This window comes from Paralichthys olivaceus, chromosome 18 (genome assembly GCF_024713975.1).
Source record: "Paralichthys olivaceus isolate ysfri-2021 chromosome 18, ASM2471397v2, whole genome shotgun sequence".
Taxonomy (NCBI): Eukaryota; Metazoa; Chordata; class Actinopteri; order Pleuronectiformes; family Paralichthyidae; genus Paralichthys; species Paralichthys olivaceus.
The window spans coordinates 4,035,965-4,053,434 of NC_091110.1; the positions used below are offsets into that span (position 1 = coordinate 4,035,965).

A 17,470-nucleotide genomic window follows, 5' to 3' on the forward strand; every position below is an offset into this window, starting at 1 on the left:
TGTCGCTGCAGAAAGTGAAGACGTTGTCTTTGAATGAGTGTTTGCTGTTAAGATATTGTTGTCTTTGAATACATTCTGACCTGTTGGTGGCGCTAGATGAAATTTAGGGATCTTCTTAGTCAGTGGAATTCATCCTCTGGAAATCAAAAATGTCTTTACATGATTTGTTGAAATAACAGATTCACATTGGCTTACCTAGAATAGAGCTGTGACAAAATGTCTTTCTATCTGTCTCTGTTTTATGTCTTTATCATGTGAATATCTTTGGGTTGTAGTTTGGTTTGATGGAATAAGCGCCTTACAGAAACTTTTTTTATTGCTCAAATGATAAATCAGTGACTGCATCCTCTCTGAAAGTATGGCTAATTAAAAAATAAGGATCTCCCAGTAAAAAAAAAGAGATCCAAAACTAAAACAACAATTTAATCATGCAGCGTTAGAAAGTGCTGGATTTTCCACAGTCAAGTACAGGAACAAAAACTAGGAACAGACTGCCCTGTGGGAAATTAAGAGCACAAAGCTTCTAAAACAGAAGTTCATCAGGGTTCATTTAGTTCACATTTTCCCCTAAGTTGCAAAAATTAGTCTGTGCATGTCGTGTTCAAGTCTGCAGTCAACCTCATGGGAATGCTACACAACAATCTTCTTATACAATTGACTGCTCAGGACAATATTTTAATTTAAACTTAAATTATGAAGCTTCTTCTCCACTGTCAAGGTACGTCCCAGCCGACTAATGATTAACTTGCTGGACAATGTTAAAGTCATTGCCCTCAGAGGACCTCAGTCATTATAGATCATACTAAAAAAGTCACAAAGAGTCAATTACCATCATAAAATGAAGAATAGAGTTTATTCAACAACTACATCAGAAACACTGCGGTCCAGCAGATTCTTGACTTCTCAGCATCTAGAAGGCACAAAGGAAACTCATGATTTTCCAACAGCTCCATAAAACTAAGTGTAACAGGAATATACAGCATCATGAGGTGGGGAAGGTACATGTGTGTGGGAGTTTTGGAGCCGTTTCAAAATTCTCACCCAATCAGAAAATGCCTTGCTCCTTTCTGAGGTCAATGTCTCTCTTCAGCTGGCAGGTAGCACAGAGGGAGCAAAACACGGACGCCATGAAGTCTTTGCACATTGAACCCTAGAAACAAATAGAGTTTGTTTTAGAAGGTGTAGCCCTGATGTGACTCACTATCACTCAGACAGGTGACAGGTACCCCATCTGTTGGACAGGTTTGGGTTAATGCCCCAGTCTCCTGCTATCTACACTTGAAGGTCCAGTGTGTAAGACTGAGGTGAAAGGGAACTATTGGCAGAAATCTAATGTAGAATAATCTTTTCTTTACCCCAGAAAAGGCTCTTTATATTTAAATACTTTATATTTACATCGGGGGGGTCCTCTCTACGGAGGCCGCTATGTTTTTTAACATACATACAAAGTGTTGGACCAGTGGACTCAGCTGGCCAACATTGAGATACACAGAAACAGAAATAAATGCTGCTACAGAGAATTACATATATTTTCATCTCCTTCTCTCCCAACATTTGATTTTTTTTTAATGTAAAGTGATCTCTGTCTACGTTTTCACAACAGCACCCGAGTATGGGATTCAGACTGTCCTCAAAATTAAAAAGCTATCCTTTAAGAATTAAACAATAAAACAATAAAACAAAAATTATTTCATTTCCTCAGTGTTATCTGGTGACTCTTTGGAAGAGCCTGGCCCCTTGGTTGGGAAACACAAGACTAATTCATCTCTATTAATAATTAGATATCATATCTTATCTTGTTCTGTAGTATACCTGTGGAGGTTTAATGATGTAATATAACACCATACATAAAAGTGCCGTTTTTTTATTGCTATGTCAACGGGACGGCCAGCTCCAGACATCCACTGAGCACTTACTCTGATGTTATATCTGGTCCTGTAGACGCTGCGGATGGGCATCCCCAGACCACAGCAGCAGCACTCGCCCATGTCACTGGCGATGGAGCAGCCCGTGCACGGGTAGAAACACACAACATACATGCCTGTGGCAAGAGCGAAAACAAAAGTGTTGCTTACTTAAGCTTGATTTCAGACACATGGTTTCACATCAGCATATCAAAAAATTAAATAATACAGATACTAGAACTATAAAATAAAACCATCGTTATGATTAGAAAGGATCTGTAGGAAAGGAAAGTTGGTTCAGGACCATATGTACATGTTTAAGTCAGTTTATCAACACAAATGTGTGTATATATGTATATACAATTCCTATATATACAGTACTGTTGGTGCACATCAACATCATTGCTCTCTCAAATAAATGTTTTCACTACATTTGTCAGTTGTTCTGTCATGAAGAATAAAAAATGTGAAATGCTTACAGGTTCCACAGTCGTCGCAGACATCACACAGGTTGGTCTGGAAGTCAGAGGGCTGGTACATGCCTGGTTGGTTGGTCACCGCCATGATCGGGATATAACTTCTCTCTGTGGGATGAAAAGGGTTCGTTACCGCTGTTAGTTCTTATCACTGATCTTGAACCTAATGCTGAAGAGCTGTGGCCTGTTCTGTGGTAATTACTTGTGTTTCTTCCCCCAGCAAAGATAACTATAAATTACACCTCTTCTGAACATCAAACAATATGAGAAAGGAACATGGAGTAAAGTTAATCCATTTGGGATTCTCAGCCAGGCTGTTGTTGTAAAGTAAATCTTACCAGATGGCGGTTGAGGAGGACGAAGGTGAAGCTGACAATGGAGGCTCGTGGACAACAGACAGAAGGGAGTGAGTCTTTACAACTGGTCAGAGTTGGAGACCTACTTGGCTTAATCACTTGTTTATTGGGCTGAGACATTCAAGGGCGTAGAGATCATTCTGATAAACCCACCCACACCAAGCCAACAAAAACTCTTTGACATTTATTCTCATGTTGGACACCACGCACGCACACACACGCACACACACACACACACACACACACACACACCACAAGTTTCAGTTCTCTGGAGACAATGTGAACTGTCCATGACCTGAAATGTAAATAAAAGTACTTCTGCTTTCTCAAAATGCAGAAGTTACATGCATCCATTATTCAATGTGTCTATTGGATCCGAAATTATATTAATATTGTGTAAATAATACATAAATTATTTTTTTCACAACAGCAGCCCCCTGTACACGAAACATAGAAACGAAATTCCACTGTGATTCATTTTTATCACACACACCAGCACTGTTTCTACTGGGACCTGTCTAAATGTCTGCAGTGACACAAACCTATTGGTTGTAACCTATGTCACAATTATCTGTGGTGATAAAGGGAGTTGTATGTTGGCAATTTAAAGTAAATCCAACTCATACGTGAAGAGAGGAGGCATTGACAAATGATAGCAGTATTTCTACATGCTGCTGAACAAAGTTGACACTGTGATTGTTTTATTGTGTTCTATTGTTCAAGTCATCTGAGTAGTTAAGTTTATGTGATGCAAGTACGTTTATTTGATCGATGATTCACAGCAGCAGGAAAACGCTGTGAGTAACCTGGACTGAAAATCTTTCAGACAGAGCATGGCACGCCACTTTAGAGTTGAGTGTAAATTAGTGATTGAGCTTGGTTTTGTTTTAAAACCAAATTATTATCATTATTACAGAAAGCTGTCCACGTCTCAAACCCTTGCTGTGCTCCTTACAGGCACACGGTGGCGCTGCTTCCCACCATTTGGCTTGCCACCCACTCAGGCTGTGCAGGGGGAGCACAGTAATGAGGGCCTGACTGTAATGATACAGGCTCCTACATAATGAGCAGCTGTAACTGCAGCTCAGGAATAGGCATGATTTTCAATTTCCGACAGACTAAAGATAGAGGAGGGCTAAATTACACTGAAATGAACGGGGTTGCCATTAGCCTGCGCTACAGCAGACCCATCAAAAGACGTTTCCCCTGAGGGAATGCATCCACTGTTTTAGACATCACACGTTCAAACCTGAGGACTTATTGTCAGTAAATACGTTGATTTATTTGATGATTTCAAGATACAACACAGTTGGTGTCAGTCAAACCTGTGTAGTATTGGTGTTTTTAGCATGACATCAGTTTTATTTAATTAAATTCAAAGTAGGAGCCAGACAAATGTCAGAATAGGTTATTTTCCCCTGATATTGTTGCTTGTTGATATTTGTGGTTGCTGGGTGATGGTTTTCTGTCACTCTTATCACTGTTCACTAGATTTAAATTGCACGATATTACTGTTCACCAGTGCATTTACTCAAGTTCAATTTAGAGGTAGCTGCACTTTACCTGAGTATTTCCATCTCATGCTACTTTATGCAAACCAAACCTGAGATCACTTTACAAATGTGATGCCATAGATAATTTAAAAAAGGGCTTTCTCCACCAACTACAAGATTAAATTATCACTTATATGTTAATGCATCAGTAATGACCAACCAATAATTTAAGATTATATATATATATATATATATATGACGTAATAAGACAGAGGGAATTCTGCTATAAGTGGATTTTAATGTATTTCAGAACATGAACTTGCCTCGGCTTTTTCCTATAATGGTCGAGGAAGTATTTTCATCAAGAATACTCTATTTCAAGTAAAGGTCCTGCATTTGAAATTCTATGTACATACAAGATTAGCTGAATGTACTCAAAGTATCTAAAGTAAAAGTACTCATTCTGCAGAAGTGTCATCGCAGGATTCTTAATACTGATGCATTCATTCTTCAGCAGCTTTGACTGTTATAACTGCTGAGGTGGAGCTTGCTCTAACTATCTAATATACAGTTTGACAGTTTAGTACAAGGGTTCTCATCATGGGGGTCAGGCCCCTCCCAGATACGTCTGAGGGGTCGTGAGATGATTAAACGGAGAGGACAGAAGAAAATATAAAGTTTATGAATAATTTCCCTGATCTTATTTACTGTATATTGTGATGAGACGTGGTGAAATGTCTCTTTGGTGACAAGGACCCAAACTAAACATCGATTTTGATTAATAATTTCCATTTTACTCAACTTCAAAAATGTTTTACATTTGTTTATTTTACATTCAGCATGATTCATTTCCAGCATAGGTATCTTAAAATGTAAAATGCATTATTAGAGATTTGACCCAACAGTGTATAAAATATTTAGAATTAGCTCCCCTTTTACCAGTTAAAACAATAAAGTGTTAGCTACACATGAACTCATCAGTAATAATAATCACATTTTACAATAACATTCACAGGGGAGATTTTTCTTCTCTAAATATTTGTTTTATAAATCTTATGTACTTTTACTTGAGATGTTCAGTAAAGGGCTTTTACTTTGAAGGGAGTATTTGTACACTTTGGTATTGCATCTTCTACCAAACAAACAAAAAATTGGAATACTTCCTCCAGCGCTGCAGGTGAAAAAGGGTACTATCCACTGATGTTGTTGATGATAACTTCCCCTTTTACAAGTGGAGTACACATACTCAATACTCATAAAATACTCATGAAATACTCAAGTAGAGTACAGATGCTGAACTACAATACTTGGGAAATATGAGCAGCATTAAATACTATCAAGATGCCAAATTTAACAACTTAATACTACAGTAATAAGTTAAGTCTAACAGTGAATCATGTGAGATCACATGTCTGATATGGAAAGTCTTGATCTAGGAGGTAACTAAAGTGTAATGGAGTACACGTAGAAAGTAGCAAAGCTCTAAAATACTTAGGCAAAGTTCAATTACCTCGGAAATTGAACATCCTTACATCAATAATTATGTCTATCGTCAATGCAATGGACCTTTTTTTTATTATACCACAATTATATGTGTATAATTATATATATATTACATTTGGATAAATGAAGTTAAAGCAAATCACAAAACTGATACTATATTATTTTATACTGTATAAAATCTCAGTAGATTATTATTGCTGATACGTTAATGTTTAAGGAACATTTTACTGTACAGTATGAGCCTCCACACAAATACATAAAAATTGTTGAAATCAGAAGAGATACGACTCTCTCTCAATATCAATTGACTAATTGATTCATCTGTTTGTACAAATACAGTTGGGTAACTTGATTTATGACCAGCCAACTTATTAATTATGTTTATTATGAACAAACTTTAATTTCTGTCTGAAGTAGCAGTAATTACACAACTGTTGAACAAATGTCGAGGGTGATCAGCTACCTCCCACCTCTGGTGTTGCAATAATCCTATAATTACATTCTAATATATCCTATGCATAATATGAATATATTGTGTGTTTATAATGTGGTATTGCCACTTTAACTCAAGTAAACAGGTAGCCTAAATGATCTGGAAGTTAAACCCCCTCTCCTCATGCAGGGTTATTTTCTTCCAGGGCTGAAGTTGAAGTGTTATTTCAGGGCAGCACAGATAGACATGCGCACAGCTGATGGGAGAGAGGCACATCTGCACTGACGTCAACCCCCCAACTCCTCCAACTCCCCCCCAGCTCAGCCGCAAAAAAAAAAAAAAAAAAAGCTGCCAATTTGAAGCTGTCCTGGACTGGGACATACCCGGTCTGTGCAGATGTAGTGAGGAGGAGCAGCCCCGAGCCAACTTGTGCTGGTGTTTGCATGGACGTCTCCCTGAGGCAGGTCCGCTGCGCGCTGAGAGACTGTGGCACAACACCCTCCGCAACCTCAACTAACTTTTTAAGCCAATCTGTGCCACCACCAGCAGCAGCACAACAACAACCACCAGCAGCAGCAGCAAGAACACAAAGTCTAGATTATATAGACGACTGATGGGCTGGAAATAGACCCTGGAGGAGATCCAACACTTGAAAGACTGACTGACTGTGTATGTGTGTGTGTGTGTGTGTGTGTGTGTGTGTGTGTGTGTGTGTGTGTGTGTGTGTGTGTGTGACAGTGTGTGGTGAGAGATACTGCTGCTGCTGCTGCTGCTGCTGGACTGAGAGGGAGAATCACAGAGGATGGCAGAGTCCAGGAGGAGATGAGAAGAGCTGAGGAGGTCTGTCTGTTTGCGGAAACTTCACAGTCTTTTTTGTCCTGAGCTCTCTCCCTGCACAGTTGGACCGGAGCTGCCAATATGAAGATGAGCATGGTAACATTTCTCCCGTTACGCTGCCCGTCTGTTCAGAGCAAAGGACGATTTCTTTCCGGGCACTTTTTAATCGGCAGGCAGATTCGTGTGTGAGCATTTAAATCCTCTCAGGGAAGCGGACATTGTTTGCAAACCAGTTGACCCGCTCATAGAGATTCTTTGCGCGTAGTGTCAGTGTTGGTGTACTTTTGGAGACATTTACGCACAGTCTCTCCAGCTGCAGGGTGTCACTTTTGCACCGTTGCAGGTCTGCAGTCCGCGTCTGGCTCCTAAAACTTTACTAACTAGAAAAAAAAACCCACACTTCCTGACAAAGGGAGGTTCACGCCTTTTTGCAGCAACCCCTCGGTTGGTTTATGATCCGCAGGCGCTTCTCGGGGCTCGTATTTGGGGAGGCACCGGTGCAATGCACACGGGCCAGCGGCCAACTGTCTGGGTCAGAGTGGCCAAGTAGGTAGCGCTGTCTGTCTGGTGTGTCTGGAGCGCTGCAGCTTCGCGCACAGCTCAACATGTACGTCTCCAAAGCCCTGCTGCTTTCCAAAGGCTGTCTGGCTGTCAACCGTCCACTTTTCACCGGGCACCATCCCTCTGTCGCCCGGATCCGCTGACGTCTGTTTATACTGGTGTCGTTGGCGCATGCGAGCCGCGTCAGTGAGTAAACCCACAACCTGCACAGATTAGAATCGTGTCGGCCGGTCAGATTTATGCTTCTCTTCAGGTGTGATCGTGGCGCTTCAGTGACACTTGTGTAGCTTTATATCACATCTAGGTCTCTGGCCATTAACCTGTCACCTCCAGGGATCTATGTTTTAACAGGCGCTTTGCAGGAAAGTCACCAGATTCTGGTCATTTGTTCTGGAAGTGACACATTTCATGTTGGATTTAAAAGATGTGTTGACTGAGAGACTGCAATTCAATGATGATGAACTTTGTGAGAAATTTTCATTCATTTGTGACTATTTCCTTAAAGCTGCAATCACCAGTTGATTAATCAACCGGTTGATCACAAGGACATTTAATTTGGTAATCGCCTGATCGCTTCACTCAAACTTTAAGCCAAAATCCAGCTAAATGAATGTGGACATATGCTACTTTTTGGTTCTTTACATTGTAATTCAACAAATGTGTGTTTCTCTGTCTTGGTCAGATCAAAAAAACTATGACAAGGTGTAATTGACATGTTTTTTCAAGATTTGTGGCTTTTCTCTTTACAAAATGATTCCTGTGTTAATCGATATTGAAGATAAATATATTATGTATCCCTTATTTTCATCACTGATTCTTCTACCAATTAAGGTTTATTCAGTGATTAAACATTTGGTTCATAATAGTTCAGAAAAGAGTGAGAAATGCCCATTAGATCATTATCATTGTCATTTTTAGATCAATATAATATTAGGATAGTCTCCAGTGAATTTTCTGTTGATTAACAAATCGATAAATCAACTGCTTTTCTCGGCTCCACAACAGACAACAAGAGACCTCCAATTGATTGATTTCCTATCTTCACAGGAATGCAGATGGATTGGTCAAGACAAGTTCCCAATGTAGAGCTTCCCATTTGGTGTAACACCTGAGAGTTACAGTGTCTGATGGATTACGGTGTTTTCTACGAGCTGCTGACATGAATTCAGAGGCCAGTGGGATGTGGAAATGCTCGCCTTCAGGAGAAATCTGAGACTCGGATGAGCCCTCGAGCACAACGAGAACTTTTAAGTGAAGGAGATAAACCATGGACTTGTTATGGTGTGGCATCGAACCGACCGTGTGCTTTTAACCTGTTTGTAGCACCCTCTACCCCCACCCCATGTCCCATCTTTCCCTGAATTATGGAAATTTTGTGGAAGACGCTGACTTGGACACTGAGCCTGGTGGTGATGGCTGCTTCTGAATTTCAAAGCGTCAACAGACTTTCGCACAACTCTCAAGGTATGATGCCGACAGGCCGACAGAAAGATTTAGTTGTAACAGTATGTTCATTATCACAACATCTTCTCTTCTCTATTCTTTCCTTTCTCCTGTAAAAGAGGAGTTCCTGTCCAACCTGCAGCACTTCCAGCTGACTGTCCCGGTGCGGGTGGATGAAAACGGAGAGTTCTTGAGCTACACTGTGAAGCATCACCGGCCGGGCCGACGGAGACGAGGGGCGGTGGACCCAATAATGGGACCAGTGCCGGCGTTGGACCCGGACGCTCCCGAGTCCCGGCTGTTCTACAGACTGTCAGCCTACGGAAAGCACTTTCACTTAAACCTGACGCTCAACCCCCACCTGGTGTCGAAACATTTTACAGTGGAGTACTGGGGCAAAGAAGGGCTGGAGTGGCGTCATAACATGGTAGATAACTGTCACTATGTCGGATTCTTGCGAAATCAGCACAGTACGACCAGAGTGGCACTCAGCAACTGCAAGGGCCTGGTGAGTACAATGTGGCATTGAAATTATTATTAAATGTGATCAGCTCACACTCTCTAACAGCCCTTTGTGCCACAAAGAGTTCAGACTACTTACCTCAAACAAACCCCTACTAATACTAATGTCAGAATATATACCTAGCTTGTGCTGCTCTCATGTCAGCCAATCTTTCAGAGGCAGTGCCAAAGGATTAGACCAATTGTAGTTTGCTTAACACGATCTTGGCCTCTTTCCACTTGGCACACTGAGTCTGCAGGCAGCTCGGAGCAAGGTGATGCTCATGTAGAGAAATCACATCATCACGCTGATCCGTGAGTGTTCTGCATCGGGGGTTTTCTTTCCAATCTGTCCATGGAATATCACACTTGAGGCACTAATTTTAAAAGCCTCAGTAGTTCAGATCACATTTCTTCAGTTGATCCTTCTTGTGATCTGTAAAATAATGTGTCTAAATCATACCTATTACATCATTCCGAAGAGCTCTTTTCAAAAATAAAACTGAACACCGCTAACAAGGCGTCTAATTATCCTGTCTAAGTGTTTAGTCCTCGGGCCTTTATCCTCAGACTGTGTGACTGTCCAGCTTCTCTTTGCTAATCAAGGAATTGGAAGAAATTTTAATAGCCGTTTCTCCTTCTTGCTTCAGAATAACTCTAAAGAAGGAAAAAAAGGGCCCTGCTTCTTATTGTCAAATGTAATCATGTGGAGAAAACGTGTAGCCAAATGTGTTGGCAAGACCCACACCGAGTATCATAAATTGAATTAGTGTTTGCCCTTTTTTCGAAGAGCACCAAAAATGGACAAATATGTGTCTGCACTTTAATGTAATCAGCGATCTGCACAGTTTGGGATCTTGACATCACTCACTATTAAAAGCCCTAATATGTTTCTGTTTGCTAGTGTGATGATTGGTTTTACAAAATCAAACTATTGTTGTGTACAAACCTTTTTTTAAACGACTTTTCTATATTGGTATTGGAAGGCAAAGAAACAAATTTTAATATGGGGCCTTTGGTTTACTATTGCATGTACTTAAACATGGCCCCACATGGATGGATCTATATTAATCGAAGGGCTACACCAGCTTTATTACACTTTGAGTCATGCAGCAGACATCATTTATAGGGAATGGTCAAATATTATGAGTCTTACTTAAACAATGATGTATCCTACATTTCCCAAAATGCAAATTAATAGCATTTTTCATGTACATAAAGCAAAGGCTGCTTTCACTCCACTAGCTACTAGCTAACCTGTGATAGCCTGGTAGCTATCTGCTAAGCTCACCGTCAAATGTGAGTTGTCGGAATTTAGTTGTTAGATAAATCTTCACTACAGCAGATTTTTTGATTTCATCATTGTCATTTTTATTCATGGAAATCACCAACAACCTTGAAGAATGAAGTCATTCTTTCAACTTCCTGGTTGTATCTATGCAGTCGAACTTTTACAGCATTAAGTTCGAGTTATATTTTAATTATTAGCGTAGCTGCAAAACGTGACTTAGGAATAGGACTCGTACTAGTGCTAAGCGTTCACTTGGCTGTTTGTATGCAATCACATTGAATCTAAAGTTTGCTTTGCATTCTGTCTGAACACACACATATAAACAAATGTGTAAAATAGACGAAGTGTCCTTTTAATAGCAAGTACAAAATAAGAAGTACTAAACATAAATGTTGTTTTTTCCTGCATTATTTACTTCAGTGCTGTTGTTTGCTTGTGTTTGTAATCTGTTTCTTTCATTGGTTTTCTTTCCAAGCATGGTGTTATAACAACAGAGGAAGAACAGTATTTAATAGAGCCATTAAAGAACATATCCTCCACCACCTCCAGCGAATGGAACCTGGAAGAAGCACAGCAACATGTTATTTATAAAATGTCTGCCATTCCCTCACCGCAAGAGCATAGCCAGGAGTTCAGCTGTGGCATTTCAGGTTGGTGAACCTCCATCTGGGTTGGACTCTGTGTGGGTGGAACTGACGTAAAGGAAGAACTATACATAGCAGGTTAGAGGAAGTGCTGGTTTGGTTCTAGGCCCAGGTTCTGGTAGACATGACCGGGCCTCTTGTTTGCTATAGTTGCTGCTGGCCTGGACACCTTTCAACCTGTTAGAGAAAGTCTCCCTCCAGCTTTCATAAAAAGCCCTTCACTGCATAAAGAGTACTTGGCTCCGACTTTTACTGAAGCACAAATCCTATTTATAGAGCCAATAATCATGTTCAGATTTTGAAATATAGACAACCCAGTGCCCCCAAATACTCTGACTGCTCAGATATGACGAATTGGAAAAAGAACCAGGTGGATATTTAGGTATTTGGGCCAAGGTCTTATAAGAAACAGCAAAGGCTGTCATCGCCAGGAAGCTAACATGCCCTGACATGTACCACCTTATAGCTTTTTCCCAGAGCATCTGGGTCATAAAGCAAAAGGCTTTAGCCGCAAGGTTCAAAGGGGCAGATTCTCTATGTGCATCAACCACACACAAACCAGCTCTCTCACAAAGATGACGCATCATGATTTTGGTGTAAATTGTTGTTTCATTATTTACAATAACCTGCCGTTGTCTCCCTGTCATCCACAGACCTCATTGAAAGCAGTGCACCTTGCCAGCATAACACAACTTCCCCTGTCCACTTGTCCCCTGTTCCCCAAAATGACGGGCCTTCGAACAGCACTCACAGACAGAGACGCTCTATCAGCACCGAGCGCTTTGTGGAGACGCTAGTGGTCGCTGATAAAATGATGGTCGGTTACCATGGACGCAAAGACATTGAGCACTACATCTTGTCTGTAATGAATATTGTAAGTTTGATCCTACTTTTTGGTTATGTTGTCCTTTCAAAGCAAACAGTTGAACATACAGTTTTGTCCAATTTAGTCTGTGGATATGTAATGTAATGTGTAGGGTTGCATCAAACCATTATTTATCCAATCACCTATTTATTTATCAGTTTCTTTGAGATTATCTAATTAATTGTTTGATTGTTTGGAAAATGTCACCAAACAGCCCAAAGTAAGGGCTTCAAATGTCTTGCTTTGTGTGACTAACATTCAGTGTAACAACATGCACAACAAATTCTCACATTTGAGAGGATAGAACCAGCATATATTATGCAGTTTAGCTTGATAATGGCTAAAACAATTATCAAATTATTTGCTGATTAATGCTCAAGGAGTGTGTTGCAGAATGGCCACTGAAAGTACTTCATGAAGGAAGATCTGATGTTGTCACATATGGACACAATTTGTCTGACTTTGTGTCTTTTCTTCTTTTCTGGAGGTCAGGTTGCCAAACTTTACCGTGATGCCAGTCTAGGAAATGTTGTGAACATCATTGTGACCCGGCTGATTGTTCTGACTGAAGATCAGGTAAGAAAAATAAATCACCTTTTCCCTCCTGAACCCTTCTCTGTATCACAGTTTCATTTATTAACTTTGAACTGTCCATGCAGTATTACCACAGTTATTACCATGAGCCTGTTTTTATAGCGTCTGTAACCTCACCTGTAGTGAGAATATAAGTTATACATCTGGCGTGACTGAGCTGTGGTATTTTATGTGATTGCTGTGGCTGAAGGGAAGAGAGGAGAGACTATTCACCATATGGCCAACGCTTAAGATAAAAGATGTGCTTTGGCATCTTCCCTCAGGGAGCATTGACTGAGGATTTTTACATGCACTGTACATGTGTATGTATGTGTGATGAGAGAAACAGTGTCCTAGCATCTGTTTTTGTCTGAAGGGGGTCATAGAGGCTCCTTATGTAGCATCAGGTCCAAAAATCTAGTTTTCATGTTAAGTGGAGCCGCACTTTGATCCACATGGATGGCTCGTCTGTCAGTCTTGGTTTTGGATGATCTCAAATGAAAATACAGCCTCAAAACATATTATGGTGAGAGTGAATCACTGATCTGAGCTGCAAGCTGAGTTCAGCACATCTTCATCTTGTAATAGTTTAATATAATAAAAACTAGTACATAAGGAGATTCATTTTGCTGACTCCACTACAACTTCCCCAGTTGTCCTTCTTTTCCTACTTTCCACTTCTGCTTTTTATAAAATTTCAGCTAATCTTAAAATAGAGTATCTTCTCTCCTGCTATAAAAGGTTTTTTACCTCGACCAGTACTGAATATAGGCGTAAATCAAAGACAAAAAAGTTTATAGTGTGCCAAAAACTTGTTCTCCAACCTCCCTCTGATCCCAGTTCAGTCCTCCTTCAAATAATTCATCCAGAATTACACACACACAATCGTTCCCCTCAGGCGGCTGGAGTGGTTCAAACATTGTCAGCGTTGTCAACACATGATAGTTTAGTGTCACTTTCTCTTCGATGTTACCTTTATTGGACAGTAGACGATTGTGACGGACAGAGAATTGGGGGAGAGAGACAGATGTGACATGGAATAAAGGCCCCTGCCTGTGATGGAAAACTGAACTGTGGTCGCTCAGCTATGTGACACCACCATGCCATATGCTTTGAAAGATATTTGCACAGAAATGCTGTATCACAACTGCTGTCAATCAGTCCACAGGTATTCTCCATTAAAAATATCTTTTCAAGTTTTTGGGTATTTAGTACTGTAGAGTGTACGATGTGACACAATATGAGACAGAATGACACAGCACAATACCATATGACCCATTATTTTAGGAAACAAAATGAAATGGCATGGCATCATACATCAGAAAAGGATACAACATGTTATAACTCGTAAATTATACAGCCTGACAATACATGATATGACATCATGTAGCACAACGTGATGAGCACAATACAATACAATGCAATACAACACAATAAGTTATCATTACTATTAGATAACAATGTGACATTAACACATGTTGGATCTTGGATTTTTCTAAGTCAGGGGTCATAAAGGGGCCACAACTTACACAAAGGGGCCGATTATAGGTCCAACATCCATGCACAATTCCTGAATTAGTAAGATGCACATTTAAACTTCAAAGAAGCTTCAAAAATAGAAACTCCTCACAAATTGTCATATTCATTGTTAGTATTGTTAGTAAGAGACTAGCTTATTGAAAAATAAGGATGAAAAAAAACAACTGACAAGACAGGGGTAAGAATAATGTTAGTATAGTATTGCATTCGTTCACATCCTCAATATGATATAACACAATTCAATATGATTCAATACAACATGCACAAAAGGAAATGACATAACAAAATGTGACATAAGACAATGCAGTTTAACAGACATGACACAACACCTCATGATACGGCACAATGTGTGTTGACATTATCCTATAGAATGTGATATTGTAATGCACTGGAAGAGACTGTAGGGCTTGATATTATTGTAACACTGTTGCATGTGTCGTTTGTGTTGAATTTGCAGCCTAACCTGGAGATCAACCACCATGCTGACAAGTCTCTGGACAGTTTCTGTAAGTGGCAGAAGTCCATCTTGTCTCATCACGGCGACGGCAACAGTATTCCTGAAAATGGGATGGCTCATCATGACAACGCTGTCCTAATCACACGGTAAGTGTAGCCTCTCATCTACGGGATATGGACTACATATCCTCACATGCCAGTATAATGGTGCTGCTGAGTTGTTCTTTCGGCTTTTACTTTCATTGGAAGTAGCGCTAATTGTCTAATTTTGAGCAAATAGGTTGCAGGTTGCTTTCTGTACTGTTGGCTCATAAAAGCTACGCAGTCACGATTCAGCTTCTGATTGTAGTCATGTGTGTGTTTGCTAATAGAGGTGGCCAGCAGGTACAGCAGTGAAACCTCCAAATGTCCAGTTCTTGTGCACACCCTTAACCTGTAACCATTAAAGCTGATGGGAGCAAACACCTAAGGTCTGAAAGTAAAATGTACTGTTTCAGACTTGCTCTACCTGTCACGCTACAATTTATGTTAAGGGTGTTACCATAAAACAGCAAAACTCTGTCATTACCTGGAATAGGCTTCATTGTTGCCAGAACTGTTTTGGCTACATAACCTAGCAACTGAAGAGTACATTCCCCCCCCCTGGTTTTGTTTAAAGAGAGGATGGTGCTCTGTGATTGACATGGGCTAAAGCCAAGATGTTTGACTCCATGGGCTCTGCACAAAACAGCCTTTCTATCATTAGTGTGCTCATGCTTGTTGTCTGTCAGTTGATGTTCTCCAGCTGCTTTGGCTCATGTTTTTATTATTGGTTTTAGCGTCACTTCGCAAGAACCAGCAGCAAAGAATTAGTAGCTTACTGGTGTCTACAGACAACAGTTATGGGATTTATCTCAGGGGCTGTAATTGTTTCTAGTTCTTTTGTAGGACATGATATAACGTCTCATTGTTTAAAGATGCCGAACACCTCTTGGAACTGTTTTGAAGCTTACTCATCCATATTTAGCAGCCATATTCTCCACAAAGGGTAATTTGGTAATTGTCAGACCAGGTCTACACATGCCAACCTGCACCACCCATAACGAGAAGAAATTCACAGCAGCAGCAGTTTAACATCACAGATGTACACATGTCAATGTTGCCACTTACACTACCTTGAAACCTTGTTGTATCTAACGTGCTAGCAAAAATAGTCAATTTCTACACTTAGCAGAGACAGACCACCAATATCATCTCAATGGAGACCTGACAAATGCAAGTTTAGGATTACCTCTTTAGCTTTCGACTCTGTTTTGTTCTCCAACAACTCTGGAAAATTGGTTTGTCAGAGCTTGATTATTAATAGAAAAAGCAACTTATATTGAAAAAATTATCTGGCTAAAAGAAAAAGCCAGAGCCAAAAACAAATGAGCTTAGATATCTATATTAACATGAAAGTATTAATAATGCATCTTAAAGTTTTTGTGGACATTATTGGGAAACCCTCTTTGCTCCATTAGTTGGTACTCAAGTTTTGGACAGATTAATTTACCATTCAATTTTATGTAGATATTTGTGGACCAGACAATGAGTCCTAATAACTTAAGTGATGAAAATCATCAAATCAGAAATTTCCGTTTGACATTTCCTAAACTGCAATTCTCCCCATTGCCTGCAGGTGGCACAGACTTTAAATTTGTAGAATCTTTTCTGCCTATAGATGGCGCACATCAACACTGCAGTTGCTTTCTATGCTGATGGCGAGCCACACCCCTAATTCGCCACAGTGCTTCGAGACGGCTCCATTATGGTGGGACATCGGTCATTTTTGAGTAAATATAGCATTGGTGAATCGTGAAACCAAGGCAAAGCGTAGGCGAGAGATAATGAGAGAAGAAGCTGTTGGGAGGAGGCACCAGCTGAGCTCAGAGATGCTAACATTGGAGATAGTATAAATAGCTGGTGGTCGACACCAGGAAGTTTCTATTAACCACCATGTCTGGAGGAACATTTGGACATTCCTTCTAATGGTGGAATGCATTTACAAAGGTTTAGTATGATTTCAAGATGGTGGATGCTTGTAGCGTTAACCTCAGAGGGCTTTTAATGATCAGTGGGGGAGGGTTAATGGGGGAAATATATATTTGCTCTACATGTAATGAGGGGTCACAGAATTGCATACTTCTAGTGTAATGTATTTTTAATTATGTATGAACAAGTACCCATTACACACAAGCTAATCCTTACTTTTTCATTCGTCCAAGCACTCAAATCAATTTAATAAATATTTAAGAAGTATGATAATAATAATATATGATAATAGTCATCAGGACTGAGGCCTACATGGTCTGTAGTTAGACTCATAGGAAGCAGACCTTTTTCCTGCATGTAGTATCAGTATATTCTACGTCTATTACTGCTCCATCAACACTGATCAGTGCAGCTCTCCTGTAGAGACGGACCAGCTGGACACACTAAACTTAATCTTCCCCAACACTCTGCTCATCATTGCAGAAGTAAATGGCAAATTGTCTGTATTTATGTAGCACTTTTCTGGTCTTGATGACAACTCAATGAGCTTTACATCACAGTTCCGCCATTCACCCATTCAACAGT

At 40.1% G+C, this 17,470-nt stretch overlaps 2 protein-coding genes across 6 annotated transcripts in view; one reads left to right on the plus strand and one right to left on the minus strand.

Annotated features, from left to right (window-relative positions):
- Positions 1–834: 834 nt before the first annotated feature.
- On the minus strand, positions 835–2,915 carry LOC109626201 (placenta associated 8). 2 transcript variants are annotated; one of them, XM_069513755.1, is made up of 5 exons: positions 2,719–2,915; positions 2,384–2,488; positions 1,917–2,041; positions 1,042–1,150; positions 835–910 (listed from the first exon to the last, which is right to left on the minus strand). In XM_069513755.1, the coding sequence occupies exons 2-4, from the start codon at positions 2,466–2,468 to the stop codon at positions 1,046–1,048; spliced, it is 315 nt and encodes a 104-aa protein (XP_069369856.1). In that variant the 5' UTR covers positions 2,469–2,488; positions 2,719–2,915; the 3' UTR covers positions 835–910; positions 1,042–1,045. The 2 variants fall into 2 exon arrangements, with proteins under 2 accessions (XP_069369856.1, XP_069369857.1); XM_069513756.1 differs by lacking the exon at positions 2,719–2,915 and adding an exon at positions 2,583–2,690.
- A 3,586-nt stretch (positions 2,916–6,501) lies between these two features.
- adamts6 (ADAM metallopeptidase with thrombospondin type 1 motif, 6) overlaps positions 6,502–17,470 on the plus strand; it is a 61,937-nt gene continuing 50,968 nt past the window's right edge. Inside the window, exons 1-7 of one of the 4 annotated variants that reach the window (XM_069514042.1) lie at positions 6,502–7,098; positions 8,611–9,027; positions 9,126–9,514; positions 11,274–11,448; positions 12,096–12,316; positions 12,800–12,883; positions 14,877–15,022. In XM_069514042.1, coding sequence (XP_069370143.1) covers positions 8,928–9,027; positions 9,126–9,514; positions 11,274–11,448; positions 12,096–12,316; positions 12,800–12,883; positions 14,877–15,022 — 1,115 coding nt within the window. In that variant the 5' untranslated portion in view covers positions 6,502–7,098; positions 8,611–8,927. Of the gene's footprint in view, positions 7,099–7,122; positions 7,750–8,610; positions 9,028–9,125; positions 9,515–11,273; positions 11,449–12,095; positions 12,317–12,799; positions 12,884–14,876; positions 15,023–17,470 lie in introns of those variants that run through there. The other 3 variants (XM_020081790.2, XM_020081791.2, XM_069514041.1) reach the window with 3 other exon arrangements.

Coding starts and splice junctions, on each gene's coding strand:
- LOC109626201 (XM_069513755.1), bottom strand. CDS start 2,468: ATGGCGGTGACCAACCAACCAGGCATGTACCAGCCCTCTGACTTCCAG. Junction 2,042..2,383: donor CTGCGACGACTGTGGAACCT/GTAAGCATTTCA, acceptor CTCTTGCCACAG/GCATGTATGTTGTGTGTTTC. Junction 1,151..1,916: donor GGACCAGATATAACATCAGA/GTAAGTGCTCAG, acceptor ATTTGTTTCTAG/GGTTCAATGTGCAAAGACTT.